This window comes from Salmo salar, chromosome ssa01 (assembly GCF_905237065.1).
Source record: "Salmo salar chromosome ssa01, Ssal_v3.1, whole genome shotgun sequence".
Lineage (NCBI taxonomy): Eukaryota > Metazoa > Chordata > Actinopteri > Salmoniformes > Salmonidae > Salmo > Salmo salar.
Genome location: NC_059442.1, coordinates 110,087,945 through 110,107,542, shown reverse-complemented (window position 1 = coordinate 110,107,542; position 19,598 = coordinate 110,087,945). Strand labels below are relative to the sequence as shown.

General features: G+C 48.9%; 1 protein-coding gene across 9 annotated transcripts in view; it reads right to left on the bottom strand.

The window, feature by feature from the left end:
- The window catches only part of LOC106591006 (probable JmjC domain-containing histone demethylation protein 2C), a 194,446-nt gene that overhangs the window by 58,374 nt on the left and 116,474 nt on the right, over window positions 1–19,598 (bottom strand). For all 9 annotated transcript variants that reach the window (XM_045687392.1, XM_045687416.1, XM_045687397.1 and 6 more), the window contains 2 exons: window positions 14,904–18,094; window positions 10,283–10,484 (listed from right to left, as the gene is read on the bottom strand). In XM_045687392.1, the coding sequence (XP_045543348.1) occupies window positions 10,283–10,484; window positions 14,904–18,094 (3,393 nt within the window). The remainder of the gene's footprint in view (window positions 1–10,282; window positions 10,485–14,903; window positions 18,095–19,598) is intronic.

The window sequence follows — 19,598 nt, the reverse complement described above, 5'->3', positions numbered from 1 at the left end:
AATAACAGATGGACTGACTGAGGAAGGGTTCACTGACAGACAATAACAGATGGACTGACTGAGGAAGGGTTCACTGACAGACAATAACAGATGGACTGACTGAGGAAGGGTTCACTGACAGACAATAACAGATGGACTGACTGACTGAGGAAGGGTTCACTGACAGACAATAACAGATGGACTGACTGACTGAGGAAGGGTTCACTGACAGACAATAACAGATGGACTGACTGACTGAGGAAGGGTTCACTGACAGACAATAACAGATGGACTGACTGACTGAGGAAGGGTTCACTGACAGACAATAACAGATGGACTGACTGAGGAAGGGTTCACTGACAGACAATAACAGATGGACTGACTGACTGAGGAAGGGTTCACTGACAGACAATAACAGATGGACTGACTGACTGAGGAAGGGTTCACTGACAGACAATAACAGATGGACTGACTGACTGAGGAAGGGTTCACTGACAGACAATAACAGATGGACTGACTGACTGAGGAAGGGTTCACTGACAGACAATAACAGATGGACTGACTGAGGAAGGGTTCACTGACAGACAATAACAGATGGACTGACTGAGGAAGGGTTCACTGACAGACAATAACAGATGGACTGACTGACTGAGGAAGGGTTCACTGACAGACAATAACAGATGGACTGACTGACTGAGGAAGGGTTCACTGACAGACAATAACAGATGGACTGACTGAGGAAGGGTTCACTGACAGACAATAACAGATGGACTGACTGAGGAAGGGTTCACTGACAGACAATAACAGATGGACTGACTGAGGAAGGGTTCACTAACAGACAATAACAGATGGACTGACTGAGGAAGGGTTCACTGACAGACAATAACAGATGGACTGACTGACTGAGGAAGGGTTCACTGACAGACAATAACAGATGGACTGACTGACTGAGGAAGGGTTCACTGACAGACAATAACAGATGGACTGACTGACTGAGGAAGGGTTCACTGACAGACAATAACAGATGGACTGACTGAGGAAGGGTTCACTAACAGACAATAACAGATGGACTGACTGACTGAGGAAGGGTTCACTGACAGACAATAACAGATGGACTGACTGACTGAGGAAGGGTTCACTGACAGACAATAACAGATGGACTGACTGAGGAAGGGTTCACTGACAGACAATAACAGATGGACTGACTGAGGAAGGGTTCACTGACAGACAATAACAGATGGACTGACTGACTGAGGAAGGGTTCACTGACAGACAATAACAGATGGACTGACTGACTGAGGAAGGGTTCACTGACAGACAATAACAGATGGACTGACTGAGGAAGGGTTCACTGACAGACAATAACAGATGGACTGACTGAGGAAGGGTTCACTGACAGACAATAACAGATGGACTGACTGAGGAAGGGTTCACTAACAGACAATAACAGATGGACTGACTGACTGAGGAAGGGTTCACTGACAGACAATAACAGATTGACTGACTGACTGAGGAAGGGTTCACTAACAGACAATAACAGATGGACTGACTGACTGAGGAAGGGTTCACTGACAGACAATAACAGATGGACTGACTGATTGAGGAAGGGTTCACTGACAGACAATAACAGATGGACTGACTGAGGAAGGGTTCACTGACAGACAATAACAGATGGACTGACTGACTGAGGAAGGGTTCACTGACAGACAATAACAGATGGACTGACTGAGGAAGGGTTCACTGACAGACAATAACAGATGGACAGACTGACTGAGGAAGGGTTCACTGACAGACAATAACAGATGGACTGAATAACTGAGGAAGGGTTCACTGACAGACAATAACAGATGGATTGACTGATTGAGGAAGGGTTCACTGACAGACAATAACAGATGGACTGACTGACTGAGGAAGGGTTCACTGACAGACAATAACAGATGGACTGACTGACTGAGGAAGGGTTCACTGACAGACAATAACAGATGGACTGACTGAGGAAGGGTTCACTGACAGACAATAACAGATGGGACTGACTGAGGAAGGGTTCACTGACAGACAATAGCAGATGGACTGACTGAGGAAGGGTTCACTGACAGACAATAACAGATGGACTGACTGAGGAAGGGTTCACTGACAACAAAACAGATGGACTGACTGACTGAGGAAGGGTTCACTGACAGACAATAACAGATGGACTGACTGACTGAGGAAGGGTTCACTGACAGACAATAACAGATGGACTGACTGACTGAGGAAGGGTTCACTGACAGACAATAACAGATGGACTGACTGACTGAGGAAGGGTTCACTGACAGACAATAACAGATGGACTGACTGACTGAGGAAGGGTTCACTGACAGACAATAACAGATGGACTGACTGACTGAGGAAGGGTTCACTGACAGACAATAACAGATGGACTGACTGAGGAAGGGTTCACTGACAGACAATAACAGATGGACTGACTGACTGAGGAAGGGTTCACTGACAGACAATAACAGATGGACTGACTGACTGAGGAAGGGTTCACTGACAGACAATAACAGATGGACTGACTGACTGAGGAAGGGTTCACTGACAGACAATAACAGATGGACTGACTGACTGAGGAAGGGTTCACTGACAGACAATAACAGATGGACTGACTGACTGAGGAAGGGTTCACTGACAGACAATAACAGATGGACTGACTGACTGAGGAAGGGTTCACTGACAGACAATAACAGATGGACTGACTGACTGAGGAAGGGTTCACTGACAGACAATAACAGATGGACTGACTGACTGAGGAAGGGTTCACTGACAGACAATAACAGATGGACTGACTGACTGAGGAAGGGTTCACTGACAGACAATAACAGATGGACTGACTGACTGAGGAAGGGTTCACTGACAGACAATAACAGATGGACTGACTGAGGAAGGGTTCACTGACAGACAATAACAGATGGACTGACTGACTGAGGAAGGGTTCACTGACAGACAATAACAGATGGACTGACTGACTGAGGAAGGGTTCACTGACAGACAATAACAGATGGACTGACTGAGGAAGGGTTCACTGACAGACAATAACAGATGGACTGACTGACTGAGGAAGGGTTCACTGACAGACAATAACAGATGGACTGACTGACTGAGGAAGGGTTCACTGACAGACAATAACAGATGGACTGACTGACTGAGGAAGGGTTCACTGACAGACAATAACAGATGGACTGACTGACTGAGGAAGGGTTCACTGACAGACAATAACAGATGGACTGACTGACTGAGGAAGGGTTCACTGACAGACAATAACAGATGGACTGACTGACTGAGGAAGGGTTCACTGACAGACAATAACAGATGGACTGACTGACTGAGGAAGGGTTCACTGACAGACAATAACAGATGGACTGACTGACTGAGGAAGGGTTCACTGACAGACAATAACAGATGGACTGACTGACTGAGGAAGGGTTCACTGACAGACAATAACAGATGGAGACTGACTGAGGAAGGGTTCACTGACAGACAATAACAGATGGACTGACTGACTGAGGAAGGGTTCACTGACAGACAATAACAGATGGACTGACTGAGGAAGGGTTCACTGACAGACAATAACAGATGGACTGACTGACTGAGGAAGGGTTCACTGACAGACAATAACAGATGGACTGACTGAGGAAGGGTTCACTGACAGACAATAACAGATGGACTGACTGAGGAAGGGTTCACTGACAGACAATAACAGATGGACTGACTGAGGAAGGGTTCACTGACAGACAATAACAGATGGACTGACTGACTGAGGAAGGGTTCACTGACAGACAATAACAGATGGACTGACTGACTGAGGAAGGGTTCACTGACAGACAATAACAGATGGACTGACTGACTGAGGAAGGGTTCACTGACAGACAATAACAGATGGACTGACTGACTGAGGAAGGGTTCACTGACAGACAATAACAGATGGACTGACTGACTGAGGAAGGGTTCACTGACAGACAATAACAGATGGACTGACTGACTGAGGAAGGGTTCACTGACAGACAATAACAGATGGACTGACTGACTGAGGAAGGGTTCACTGACAGACAATAACAGATGGACTGACTGACTGAGGAAGGGTTCACTGACAGACAATAACAGATGGACTGACTGAGGAAGGGTTCACTGACAGACAATAACAGATGAGACTGACTGAGGAAGGGTTCACTGACAGACAATAACAGATGGACTGACTGACTGAGGAAGGGTTCACTGACAGACAATAACAGATGGACTGACTGAGGAAGGGTTCACTGACAGACAATAACAGATGGACTGACTGAGGAAGGGTTCACTGACAGACAATAACAGATGAGACTGACTGAGGAAGGGTTCACTGACAGACAATAACAGATGGACTGACTGACTGAGGAAGGGTTCACTGACAGACAATAACAGATGGACTGACTGACTGAGGAAGGGTTCACTGACAGACAATAACAGATGGACTGACTGACTGAGGAAGGGTTCACTGACAGACAATAACAGATGGACTGACTGAGGAAGGGTTCACTGACAGACAATAACAGATGGACTGACTGACTGAGGAAGGGTTCACTGACAGACAATAACAGATGGACTGACTGACTGAGGAAGGGTTCACTGACAGACAATAACAGATGGACTGACTGACTGAGGAAGGGTTCACTGACAGACAATAACAGATGGACTGACTGAGGAAGGGTTCACTGACAGACAATAACAGATGGACTGACTGACTGAGGAAGGGTTCACTGACAGACAATAACAGATGGACTGACTGACTGAGGAAGGGTTCACTGACAGACAATAACAGATGGACTGACTGAGGAAGGGTTCACTGACAGACAATAACAGATGGACTGACTGAGGAAGGGTTCACTGACAGACAATAACAGATGGACTGACTGAGGAAGGGTTCACTAACAGACAATAACAGATGGACTGACTGACTGAGGAAGGGTTCACTGACAGACAATAACAGATGCTGACTGACTGAGGAAGGGTTCACTGACAGACAATAACAGATGGACTGACTGACTGAGGAAGGGTTCACTGACAGACAATAACAGATGGACTGACTGAGGAAGGGTTCACTGACAGACAATAACAGATGGACTGACTGACTGAGGAAGGGTTCACTGACAGACAATAACAGATGGACTGACTGACTGAGGAAGGGTTCACTGACAGACAATAACAGATGGACTGACTGACTGAGGAAGGGTTCACTGACAGACTAACAGATGGACTGGCTGAGGAAGGGTTCACTGACAGACAATAACAGATGGACTGACTGACTGAGGAAGGGTTCACTGACAGACAATAACAGATGGACTGACTGAGAGAAGGGTTCACTGACAGACAATAACAGATGGACTGACTGACTGAGGAAGGGTTCACTAGACAGACAATAACAGATGGACTGACTGACTGAGGAAGGGTTCACTAACAGACAATAACAGATGGACTGACTGACTGAGGAAGGGTTCACTAACAGATAGGACTGACGAGAAGGTCACTGACAGACAATCAGATGGACTGACTGAGGAAGGGTTCACTGACAGACAATAACAGATGGAGACTGACTGAGGAAGGGTTCACTGACAGACAATAACAGATGGACTGACTGACTGAGGAAGGGTTCACTGACAGACAATAACAGATGGACTGACTGACTGAGGAAGGGTTCACTGACAGACAATAACAGATGGACGACTGACTGAGGAAGGGTTCACTAACAGACAACAGATGGATGACTGACTGAGGAAGGGTTCACTGACAGACAATAACAGATGAGACTGACTGAGGAAGGGTTCACTGACAGACAATAACAGATGGACTGACTGACTGAGGAAGGGTTCACTGACAGACAATAACAGATGGACTGACTGACTGAGGAAGGGTTCACTGACAGACAATAACAGATGGACTGACTGACTGAGGAAGGGTTCACTGACAGACAATAACAGATGGACTGACTGACTGAGGAAGGGTTCACTGACAGACAATAACAGATGGACTGACTGAGGAAAGGGTTCACTGACAGACAATAACAGATGGACTGACTGACTGAGGAAGGGTTCACTGACAGACAATAACAGATGGACTGACTGAGGAAGGGTTCACTGACAGACAATAACAGATGGACTGACTGACTGAGGAAGGGTTCACTGACAGACAATAACAGATGGACTGACTGACTGAGGAAGGGTTCACTGACAGACAATAACAGATGGACTGACTGACTGAGGAAGGGTTCACTAACAGACAATAACAGATGGACTGACTGACTGAGGAAGGGTTCACTGACAGACAATAACAGATGGACTGACTGACTGAGGAAGGGTTCACTGACAGACAATAACAGATGGACTGACTGACTGAGGAAGGGTTCACTGACAGACAATAACAGATGGACTGACTGAGGAAGGGTTCACTGACAGACAATAACAGATGGACTGACTGACTGAGGAAGGGTTCACTGACAGACAATAACAGATGGACTGACTGACTGAGGAAGGGTTCACTGACAGACAATAACAGATGGACTGACTGACTGAGGAAGGGTTCACTGACAGACAATAACAGATGGGACTGACTGAGGAAGGGTTCACTGACAGACAATAACAGATGGACTGACTGACTGAGGAAGGGTTCACTGACAGACAATAACAGATGGACTGACTGACTGAGGAAGGGTTCACTAACAGACAATAACAGATGGACTGACTGACTGAGGAAGGGTTCACTGACAGACAATAACAGATGGACTGACTGACTGAGGAAGGGTTCACTAACAGACAATAACAGATGGACGGACTGACTGAGGAAGGGTTCACTGACAGACAATAACAGATGGACTGACTGACTGAGGAAGGGTTCACTGACAGACAATAACAGATGGACTGACTGAGGAAGGGTTCACTGACAGACAATAACAGATGGACTGACTGACTGAGGAAGGGTTCACTGACAGACAATAACAGATGGACTGACTGACTGAGGAAGGGTTCACTAACAGACAATAACAGATGGACTGACTGAGGAAGGGTTCACTGACAGACAATAACAGATGGACTGACTGAGGAAGGGTTCACTGACAGACAATAACAGATGGACTGACTGACTGAGGAAGGGTTCACTGACAGACAATAACAGATGGACTGACTGACTGAGGAAGGGTTCACTGACAGACAATAACAGATGGACTGACTGGAAGTACTGAAGAAGGGTTGACTGACAGACAATAACAGATGGACTGACTGACTGAGGAAGGGTTCACTGACAGACAATAACAGATGGACTGACTGACTGAGGAAGGGTTCACTGACAGACAATAACAGATGGACTGACTGACTGAGGAAGGGTTCACTGACAGACAATAACAGATGGACTGACTGACTGAGGAAGGGTTCACTGACAGACAATAACAGATGGACTGACTGAGGAAGGGTTCACTGACAGACAATAACAGATGGACTGACTGACTGAGGAAGGGTTCACTGACAGACAATAACAGATGGATGACTGACTGAGGAAGGGTTCACTGACAGACAATAACAGATGGACTGACTGACTGAGGAAGGGTTCACTGACAGACAATAACAGATGGACTGACTGACTGAGGAAGGGTTCACTAACAGACAATAACAGATGGATGACTGACTGAGGAAGGGTTCACTGACAGACAATAACAGATGGACTGACTGACTGAGGAAGGGTTCACTGACAGACAATAACAGATGGGACTGACTGAGGAAGGGTTCACTGACAGACAATAACAGATGGACTGACTGACTGAGGAAGGGTTCACTGACAGACAATAACAGATGGACTGACTGACTGAGGAAGGGTTCACTGACAGACAATAACAGATGGACTGACTGACTGAGGAAGGGTTCACTGACAGACAATAACAGATGGACTGACTGACTGAGAAAGGGTTCACTGACAGACAATAACAGATGGACTGACTGACTGACTGAGGAAGGGTTCACTGACAGACAACAACAGATGGACTGACTGACTGAGGAAGGGTTCACTGACAGACAATAACAGATGGACTGACTGAGGAAGGGTTCACTGACAGACAATAACAGATGGACTGACTGACTGAGGAAGGGTTCACTGACAGACAATAACAGATGGACTGACTGACTGAGGAAGGGTTCACTGACAGACAATAACAGATGGACTGACTGACTGAGGAAGGGTTCACTGACAGACAATAACAGATGGACTGACTGACTGAGGAAGGGTTCACTGACAGACAATAACAGATGGACTGACTGACTGAGGAAGGGTTCACTGACAGACAATAACAGATGGACTGACTGACTGAGGAAGGGTTCACTGACAGACAATAACAGATGGACTGACTGACTGAGGAAGGGTTCACTGACAGACAATAACAGATGGACTGACTGACTGAGGAAGGGTTCACTGACAGACAATAACAGATGGGACTGACTGAGGAAGGGTTCACTGACAGACAATAACAGATGGACTGACTGACTGAGGAAGGGTTCACTGACAGACAATAACAGATGGACTGACTGAGGAAGGGTTCACTGACAGACAATAACAGATGGACTGACTGAGGAAGGGTTCACTGACAGACAATAACAGATGGACTGACTGAGGAAGGGTTCACTGACAGACAATAACAGATGGACTGACTGAGGAAGGGTTCACTGACAGACAATAACAGATGGACTGACTGACTGAGGAAGGGTTCACTGACAGACAATAACAGATGGACTGACTGAGGAAGGGTTCACTGACAGACAATAACAGATGGACTGACTGACTGAGGAAGGGTTCACTGACAGACAATAACAGATGGACTGACTGACTGAGGAAGGGTTCACTGACAGACAATAACAGATGGACTGACTGACTGAGGAAGGGTTCACTGACAGACAATAACAGATGGACTGACTGACTGAGGAAGGGTTCACTAACAGACAATAACAGATGGACTGACTGACTGAGGAAGGGTTCACTGACAGACAATAACAGATGGACTGACTGAGGAAGGGTTCACTGACAGACAATAACAGATGGACTGACTGAGGAAGGGTTCACTGACAGACAATAACAGATGGACTGACTGAGGAAGGGTTCACTAACAGACAATAACAGATGGACTGACTGACTGAGGAAGGGTTCACTGACAGACAATAACAGATGGACTGACTGACTGAGGAAGGGTTCACTGACAGACAATAACAGATGGACTGACTGACTGAGGAAGGGTTCACTAACAGACAATAACAGATGGACTGACTGAGGAAGGGTTCACTGACAGACAATAACAGATGGACTGACTGACTGAGGAAGGGTTCACTGACAGACAATAACAGATGGACTTTACTGAGGAAGGGTTCACTGACAGACAATAACAGATGGACTGACTGAGGAAGGGTTCACTAACAGACAATAACAGATGGACTGACTGACTGAGGAAGGGTTCACTGACAGACAATAACAGATGGACTGACTGACTGAGGAAGGGTTCACTGACAGACAATAACAGATGGACTGACTGAGGAAGGGTTCACTGACAGACAATAACAGATGGACTGACTGAGGAAGGGTTCACTAACAGACAATAACAGATGGACTGACTGACTGAGGAAGGGTTCACTGACAGACAATAACAGATGGACTGACTGAAGAAGGGTTCAGTGACGGACAATAACAGATGGACTGACTGACTGAGGAAGGGTTCACTGACAGACAATAACAGATGGACTGACTGACTGAGGAAGGGTTCACTAACAGACAATAACAGATGGACTGACTGACTGAGGAAGGGTTCACTAACAGACAATAACAGATGGACTGACTGAGGAAGGGTTCACTGACAGACAATAACAGATGGACTGACTGACTGAGGAAGGGTTTACTAACAGACAATAACAGATGGACTGACTGACTGAGGAAGGGTTCACTGACAGACAATAACAGATGGACTGACTGAGGAAGGGTTCACTGACAGACAATAACAGATGGACTGACTGAGGAAGGGTTCACTGACAGACAATAACAGATGGACTGACTGAGGAAGGGTTCACTGACAGACAATAACAGATAAATTGTTGGAGAACATATACAATGACCTAAATAATCTCTGGCAACCATGTGGCGGCAACGTGGACCAGCCGAGCAAAGCAGCCAATTAGACACTAGCCGGGAGACAGAGCAGCCAATCAAATACCAGCGGACCAGCTAATCAGACACCAGACAAAACGAGACTGAATCAGCCAATCAGACTCACCGGCGGAAGTAGTAGAAACGGCAGAAGACAGGGGAATGAGCAGGCTGCTCCCCCTTCTTGCTGCGGACAACACGACACTCCCGACACTTCTGCAGGTTGGGTCCAATCTCGGAGCACGAGTCGTCCTGCAGGAACGACTCCCCCGTCTGCTTCAGCTTCTTCACCTTCCTCCAGTCCTTCAGCACAGAGCGGGGGATCCCATCTGGTACCGGATGGGGAATGAGAGACGGTTACTATGATATCTAATACAGAGACATGATCAGTCCTTCAGCACAGAGCGGAGGATACCATCTGGTACCGGATGGGGACAGAGAGACGGTTACTATGATATCTAATACAGAGACATGATCAGTCCTTCAGCACAGAGCGGGGGATCCCATCTGGTACCGGATGGGGACATAAATAAGGTGAAGAGGATGTAAGCAGCCCTATGTACTGTAGCTAGAGGTCTTATTTATTTCTCTACACCAGAGTTGAGGTCAATTCAATTTACAACTCATTATGGATATAAAGACGATCAGAAAAACATAACGTTGTGACTATAACTACAGTTCCCTGAAGGAGGGACACGTGGTACAACTATGGGGAGTCACACTCTAGCCACTTTGAACGAAGAACTAAAATCACGCCTGAGAAGGCCAATGAAATCCGCGCCTCTCTGAAAGCCCCGTCTTCCACAGGTGAGAATCTTGCGGCTTGGATTCATTCCGTCAATTCAGTACCGCTCTTCACCGAGCCCAGAACCAGGCGACGCAGGTGTTGTACCCGGTTTCCCTCCTTCAGGGAACAGTAGTAAGTCATAACGTTCTGTTCCCTTTCAGTCAGTACAACACTATGGGGACTAAGGGGAACAAGAATCCCGCCCCAAGCCGGACCAAGCGGATACTAAAGGAAACGGGCCATGGCTGACCACCCAGAATGAGCTCTGCATAACGACCCTGTCCTGTCCCAGCTGTAAACACACTGTGCACTAGACTGGGAGCAGTGACATCCAAGCGATACAACCTCACAAAAGTATGTGGATCGTGGACTTCCTGACGGGCTGCCCCCAGGTTGTAAGGGTAGGTAACAACACATCCGCCAAGCTGATCCTCAACACGGGGGCCCCTCAGGGGTGCGTGCTCAGTCTCCTCCTGTACTCCCTGTTCAACCATGACTGCATGGCCAGGCATGACTCCAACTTCATCATTAAGTTTGCTGATGACACAACAGTGGTAGGCCTGATCACCAACAACGATGAAACAGCCTATAGGGAGGAGGTCAGAGACCTGGCCGTGTGGTGCCAGGACAACAACCTCTCCCTCAACGTGATCAAGACAAAAGAGATGACTGTGGAATACAGGAAAAGGAGGACCGAGCACGCCCCCATTCTCATCAACTGGGCTGTAGTGGAACAGGTTGAGAGCTTGAAGTTTATTGGTGTCCACATCACCAACAAACTATCATGTTCCAAACACACCAAGACAGCTGTGAAGAGGGCACGACAAAAGCCTATTCCCCCTCAGGAGACTGAAAATATTTGGCATGAGTCCTCAGATCCATAAAAAGTTCTATAGCTGGAAGCTTTTTAGTGTAAGCTAGGTTAGCTAGCCTCTTAGACCGTAGCACGGTCCTTTACTAATAACCAAGAGCCTTAACGCTACATGTACTAAACTAGAGAGCTACCGCATCAACTCCAACGTGGGGAGGCACGAATAGCTAGTAGTAGCTAGCTCGCGTCGGCGAGTTAGCCAACCTGGCTAGCACGCTGTGCAGATCTTGTTTAGCTAGCCTGGTCTCGAAAGTCCACATACGACCAGATCACTGAGGTGGGACCAGACCCTTCATCGACAAAGTCTGGAAAGAGAGGCAAGCGGTGCCTGAGTGAGGCACGCTCAGGCGGCCGGGAGTACCCATCGAACCTCTCCCTTCGAGTACCCTGTCGCAACCGGCAACAGAGCGCAGAGGAGTTGGGTTGTGCGTGGGCAGCTACCGTATGCACCATAGCCAGGCAGACAAGACATTTGCTCTGACCAAAGTCCCAATCAATCCCCGCGTCCCGCAACTAGGACTCAGTCAAGGTACGGGCATCCGGGGAGAGGAAGTCACTATTGGAAACACCAAGCTTCCTTAAGAATGCTACACGATTGTCAAGAGAACATTGCTCAAGCAAATTTAAGAATAACTAATTGGTTTGTGATTCAGGAAAATAGGAAAACGAACAAACTTCAACAAATAACGTCCAGAAGGACAGTTTAGTTGGCGCAATGTCAGATAATCTCATGTTCCAAACAGAGTATATGCCTCTCCCCTTTAGGAACCAAAAACAACATCAGCCAGCTCATATCCACGCTGTGTAAGAAACAGAAACACTCATCATAATAACATGGCATATATAATAAGGCCAGCTAACCTATGATGAGCTGAGAGACTGAGTTGACCTTGTTAGAATGCTATTAGAAATTGAAATCATATTTATTTGAGAGGTACGCGTGTCTGTGTGTCTGCATGCGTGCGTTATTAAAGGGAAACTTTACATACATTTACATAGAAACACACCAACTTTACATTCATCATGTCCAGCACCATCCCAACGTCAACACGTGTGAAAATGGTGCGTTTCTATGTTTTGCAGTAAAACAGAGGAAGTGTTCCCAATGACATCATCGGTGTGCATCATGTAATTTGACCAATTGTGACCAATTCTCTGAAAACAATTATCTTCCTCTATCTTCTTTCTACAAAACAGAAACGCACCATTTTCACATGTTAATGTGGTGCAGAAGTGGATATGGTAATGTTGGGGTGGTGCTGGTACTGATATGGTAATGTTGGGGTGGTGCTGGTATTGATTGATATTGTAGTGTTGGGGTGGTGCTGGAGCTGGTATGGTAATGTTGGGGTGGTGCTGGAGCTGATATGGTAATGTTGGGGTGGTGCTGGAGCTGATATGGTAATGTTGGGGTGGTGCTGGAGCTGATTTGGTAATGTTGGGGTGGTGCTGGAGCTGATTTGGTAATGTTGGGGTGGTGCTGGAGCTGATATGGTAATGTTGGGGTGGTGCTGGAGCTGATATGGTAATGTTGGGGTGGTGCTGGAGCAGATATGGTAATGTTGGGGTGGTGCTGGAGTAGATATGGTATTGTTGGGGTGGTGCTGGAGAAGATATGGTAATGTTGGGGTGGTGCTGGAACTGATATGATAATGTTGGGGTGGTGCTGGAGCGGGTATGGTAATGTTGGGGTGGTGCTGGAGTAGATATGGTAATGTTGGGGTGGTGCTGGAGATGATATGGTAATGTTGGGGTGGTGCTGGAGATGATATGGTAATGTTGGGGTGGTGCTGGAGTAGATATGGTAATGTTGGGGTGGTTCTGGAGTGGATATGGTAATGTTGGGGTGGTGCTGGTGCTGATATGGTAATGTTGGGGTGGTGCTGGAGATGATATGGTAATGTTGGGGTGGTGCTGGAGATGATATGGTAATGTTGGGGTGGTGCTGGAGCTGATATGGTAATGTTGGGGTGGTACTGGAGCTGATATGGTAATGTTGGGGTGGTGCTGGAGCAGATATGGTAATGTTGGGGTGGTGCTGGAGTAGATATGGTATTGTTGGGGTGGTGCTGGAGAAGATATGGTAATGTTGGGGTGGTGCTGGAACTGATATGATAATGTTGGGGTGGTGCTGGAGCGGGATGGTAATGTTGGGGTGGTGCTGGAACTGATATGATAATGTTGGGGTGGTGCTGGAGCGGGTATGGTAATGTTGGGGTGGTGCTGGAGATGATATGGTAATGTTGGGATGGTGCTGGAGATGATATGGTAATGTTGGGGTGGTGCTGGAGATGATATGGTAATGTTGGGGTGGTGCTGGAGTAGATATGGTAATGTTGGGGTGGTTCTGGAGTGGATATGGTAATGTTGGGGTGGTGCTGGTGCTGATATGGTAATGTTGGGGTGGTGCTGGAGATGATATGGTAATGTTGGGGTGGTGCTGGAGATGATATGGTAATGTTGGGGTGGTGCTGGAGATGATATGGTAATGTTGGGGGTGGTGCTGGAGTAGATATGGTAATGTTGGGGTGGTTCTGGAGTGGATATGGTAATGTTGGGGTGGTGCTGGAGTAGATATGGTATTGTTGGGGTGGTGCTGGAGAAGATATGGTAATGTTAGGGTGGTGCTGGAGTAGATATGGTAATGTTGGGGTGGTGCTGGAGTAGATATGGTGTTGTTGGGGTGGTGCTGGAGTAGATATGGTAATGTTGGGGTGGTGCTGGAACTGATATGATAATGTTGGGGTGGTGCTGGAGCGGGTATGGTAATGTTGGGGTGGTGCTGGAGCTGATATGGTAATGTTGGGGTGGTGCTGGAGTAGATATGGTAATGTTGGGGTGGTGCTGGAGAGGGTATGGTAATGTTGGGGTGGTGCTGGTGCTGATATGGTAATGTTGGGGTGGTGCTGGAGCTGATATGGTAATGTTGGGGTGGTGCTGGAGATGATATGGTAATGTTGGGGTGGTGCTGGAGTAGATATGGTAATGTTGGGGTGGTTCTGGAGATGATATGATAATGTTGGGGTGGTGCTGGAGTGGATGAATATGAAGTTGAAACATTTTGAAATGTCCCTTTAATGCTTGACTTACTGTTGCTGGACTGTTTCAGCTTGGTCTTCTCCCTGGCGCTCCTAAAGATCCCGTTGGGTTTCAGCTCCTCCTCGTCTCTCTCTCCCTCTCCTTTCCTCCTCTGCATGTCGTTCTGTTTCTTCTTGTAGGTGGGTTTGGGCTGCCTCTTAGCCCTCTGCTCCTGCTTGCTGCTCTCGCTGGCGTCAGAGTCCTCGCCGCTCTCTGAGGCCGAATCGTGGTCGTACACCCTCTTGCTCCCACGCCGCGTATTCCTGTCCTCGGCGGCCATCTTGTCCTCCTGACCTTTGACCTCCTCTATCTTCATCTCCACGTCACTGGAGGTAGAGGCAATCAGAGTGACAGTGCAAGGCTTGATCATTTCCATCTCAGACACAGAGGGGCTCACAGAGGTGGTAACAGCCTTCGACACAGAGGGGCTCACAGAGGTGGTAACAGCCTTCGACACAGAGGGGCTCACAGTGGTGGTAACAGCCTTCGACACAGAGGGGCTCACAGTGGTGGTAACAGCCTTCGACACAGAGGGGCTCACAGCGGTGGTAACACCCTTCGACACAGAGGGGCTCACAGCGGTGGTAACAGCCTTCGACACAGAGGGGCTCACAGCGGTGGTAACAGCCTTCGACACAGTGGTGGTAACAGCCTTCGACACAGAGGGGCTCACAGCGGTGGTAACAGACTTCGACACAGAGGGGCTCACAGAGGTGGTAACAGACTTCGACACAGAGGGGCTCACAGTGGTGGTAACAGCCTTCGACACAGAGGTGGTAACAGTCTTCGACACAGAGGGGCTCACAGAGGTGGTAACAGCCTTCGACACAGAGGGGCTCACAGAGGTGGTAACAGACTTATCAGCCTCCTCTGTTTTAATCATAGTGTTTATGTTCCTGTCCTCCTCTGAGTGTCTGGTGAGCCAGGCCTTCTTCAGCTTGTGGCAGTTGGGTTGAGATTGGCTCTGGTTCATCTGGGCTGGCTGGCCATTGGGGAGGGGGCAAGGGCTGGGGCTAGCTCCTGCTTGATGTGGTCCTGGGCTTGCTGTGGTTCTGTGGTCCTGGGCTGAGGCCGAGGCAAGGGGAGGTGGAGGGGAGATGTGAAGAGCTTTACTGTTAGATGGCTCAATCAGGCTCTCAAGACCACTACCACTGGAGCTGTTGCTAGGACCTCTGGACTGCTGGGCTGCTGCTGCTAGGGCCTCTGGACTTCTGGAGCTGTTGCTAGGACCTCGGGACTGCTGGGCTGCTGCTGCTGCTAGGGCCTCTGGACTTCTGGAGCTGCTGCTAGGGCCTCTGGACTGCTGGGCTGCTGCCAACGCTGCCTTGTGCTTCTTCAGGTGGATAAAGCTCCCATAGTAGGACTGGCTGGGGTTGGGAGAGGCCTGGGTGCTGCTGGCCAGGATGGGGCTGGACCCGGGGTTGGGAGAGGCCTGGGTGCTGCTGGCCAGGCTGGGGCTGGACCCGGGGTGCAGGTTGGGGGATGAGGTCCTAGAGGAGCCCCCCTGCTGTTGCTGGAGCTCAGCCCTTGGCCCTAACCCAGGCCCTGAGTGGAGGGTCCTGCCCCGAGGGCCACAGATCTCTGTCCTGTTAGCGCTGGAGGTGTTGGGCCCACAGTAGGTTCTCTCCTGTCTTCTACTCAGCACACCGTAGGGTGCCATGTTGGAGACTGCCCTAGTCACATCACTAGTCCTATTGCACACAGAGTTGGCAGCAGCCGAGACAGAGACTGGAAAGGTTCCCTGAGACTGGGACACTCTCATAAAATTGTTATTGTACTGCTGCACGCAAACAGCCTCCTCCAAGTTAGTGTTTGGCAGGATTACATTCCCTCCAGACTCCCTGTCTCTCTCATAGGCCAGTTTCAGACAGACTGTCTGAGGCCTGCTGCCTGGGAACATCCTCCCCGTCAGAGAGTCCTTGGCCGAGGAAGAGGTCTTGGCGCCTGGCGAGCCGTCGTACTTTATACACGTAGAGGGACGGACGATAACAGATGCCGTTGTGGCCCCAGGCTTCCTGCCGGGGCTCCTCTCAGAATGCCATCCCAGCTTGTCGTGGCTCTGAGAGTCGCCGGCTCGCCACACCTCGGATGAGGTCATCGCTGCCCCGCCCTTACACACGGCGCTGACCTCCCGTAGCTCGGGCAGAAGGGTGGGCGGTTTCTGCCGCTCAGACACTTTACCGGCCGAGCTGACTGGCTGGATGGGGGTCAGGGTGGGTGGAGACAAACGGCCGTAGCCCGCCTCCTTCCTGTCCAGTGTGTGCTGGATAGGAGGGTGGAACACAGGGGCGCGGTGCAGTGCTGGCATAGACCTTAGCTGGGCTAGGGTCTGGCTCTGGGTCCGACAGGGGCTCTGGGTCTGACAGTGGCTCTGGCTCTGGGTCTGACAGAGGCTCTGGGTCCAACTCTGGGTCTGACAGAGGCTCTGGGTCTGGGTCTGGCTCTGGGTCTGACTGGAGGAAGGGGAGAGGTCTGGACTAACAGGGCTGACTATGGTACTGAGACGATACCTCAGCTGCTCAGATATCTTCTTCCCTAGCAGACCCTCCCCATCAGCCTGGTGTTTGATGAGAGGAGGGGGTTTGGACAGGGACTTGGAGCTGAACGCTGACCCTCCTCCCAGAGAGAGACTAGAGGCTGCTGCCGAGTCCTGCGCCGTGCTCACCTTCTCAAAGTATGAGTTGAGCTCTTTAGAGGGGTAGAGACGCGGCGGCTCGTTGACCACACTGTTGGACAGGGTAGTGAAGTAGTTACTTGGGGGGAGACTGTGCTGGGACGCGGCCTGCTGTTTGAACTGATACAGGTCTACTGCAGGGCGCTCCGTTTCCTTCTCCTGATGGAGGCGGTGGGGGAGGGAGGGGAGCGAGGGGATCCGGGGGTAGGGGTGGGGCAGGGAGGGGATCCGGGGGTAGGGATTAGGCTCCCTGTCGGTCTCACTGAAGCGGATCTTAGCGGTGAAGGGGGCCACCTCAATGCTCTCCTGGAGGATCCGTCTGTTCTCCTCCTTATACTTACTGGCCCGGTCCATCTGCCCTGCTTCCTGCTGCTGGACCATCCTCTGTTGCTGTTGTTTATTATGGGCCTCCAGGTAAAGGTGGTGCAAGTGACTGTCCTTCCCGGTCGGGGTTCTGCTACAGTCCTGCTCCTGCTTCAGATGGGCCAGAGTGATGGTTCTAATGGGGTCCACAAAACCCTTCAAATCCCTGAGGAAAGAAAGAAATAACATTCAACTACAGACAGGTAGTCACAGGCTACGTCTCAAATGGCACACTATTCCCAGACAGAGCTCTGGTCTAAAGTAGTGCACTACAGTGAGGGGAAAAAAGTATTTGATCCCCTGCTGATTTTGTACGTTTGCCCACTAACAAAGAAATGATCAGTCTATAATTTTAATGGTAGGTTTATTTGAACAGTGAGAGACAGAATAACAACAAAAGAATCCAGAAAAACACATGTCAAAAATGTTATAAATTATTTGCATTTTAATGAGGGAAATAAATATTTGACCCCCTCTCAATCAGAAAGATTTCTGGCTCCCAGGTGTCTTTTATACAGGTAACGAGCTGAGATTAGGAGCACACTCTTAAAGGGAGTGCTCCTAATCTCAGCTCGTTACCTGTATAAAAGACACCTGTCCACAGAAGCAATCAATCAATCAGATTCCAAACTCTCCACCATGGCCAAGACCAAAGAGCTCTCCAAGGATGTCAGGGACAAGATTGTAGACCTACACAAGGCTGGAATGGGCTACAAGACCATCGCCAAGCAGCTTGGTGAGAAGGTGACAGCTGGTGCGATTATTCGCAAATGGAAGAAACAAAATAACTGTCAATCTCCCTCGGCCTGGGGCTCCATGCAAGATCTCACCTCGTGGAGTTGCAATGACAATGAAAACGGTGAGGAATCAGCCCAGAACTACACGGGAGGATCTTGTCAATGATCTCAAGGCAGCTGGGACCATAGTCACCAAGAAAACAATTGGTAACACACTATGCCGTGAAGGACTGAAATCCTGCAGCACCCGCAAGGTCCCCCTGCTCAAGAAAGCACATATATATGCCCGTCTGAAGTTTGCCAATGAACATCTGAATGATTCAGAGGACAACTGGGCGAAAGTGTTGTGATCAGATGAGACCAAAATGGAGCTCTTTGGCATCAACTCAACTCGCCGTGTTTGGAGGAGGAGGAATGCTGCCTATGACCCCAAGAACACCATCCCCACCGTCAAACACGGAGGTGGAAACATTATGCTTTGGGGATGTTTTTCTACTAAGGGGACAGGACAACTTCACCGCATCAAAGGGACGATGGACGGGGCCATGTACCGTCAAATCTTGGGTGAGAACCTCCTTGCCTCAGCCAGGGCATTGAAAATGGGTCGTGGATGGGTATTCCAGCATGACAATGACCCAAAACACACGGCCAAGGCAACAAAGGAGTGGCTCAAGAAGAAGCACATTAAGGTCCTGGAGTGGCCTAGCCAGTCACCAGACCTTAATCCCATAGAAAATCTGTGGAGGGAGCTGAAGGTTCGAGTTGCCAAACGTCAGCCTCGAAACCTTAATGACTTGGAGAAGATCTGCAAAGAGGAGTGGGACAAAATCCCTCCTGAGATGTGGGCAAACCTGGTGGCCAACTACAAGAAACGTCTGACCTCTGTGATTGCCAACAAGGGTTATGCCACCAAGTACTAAGTCATGTTTTGCA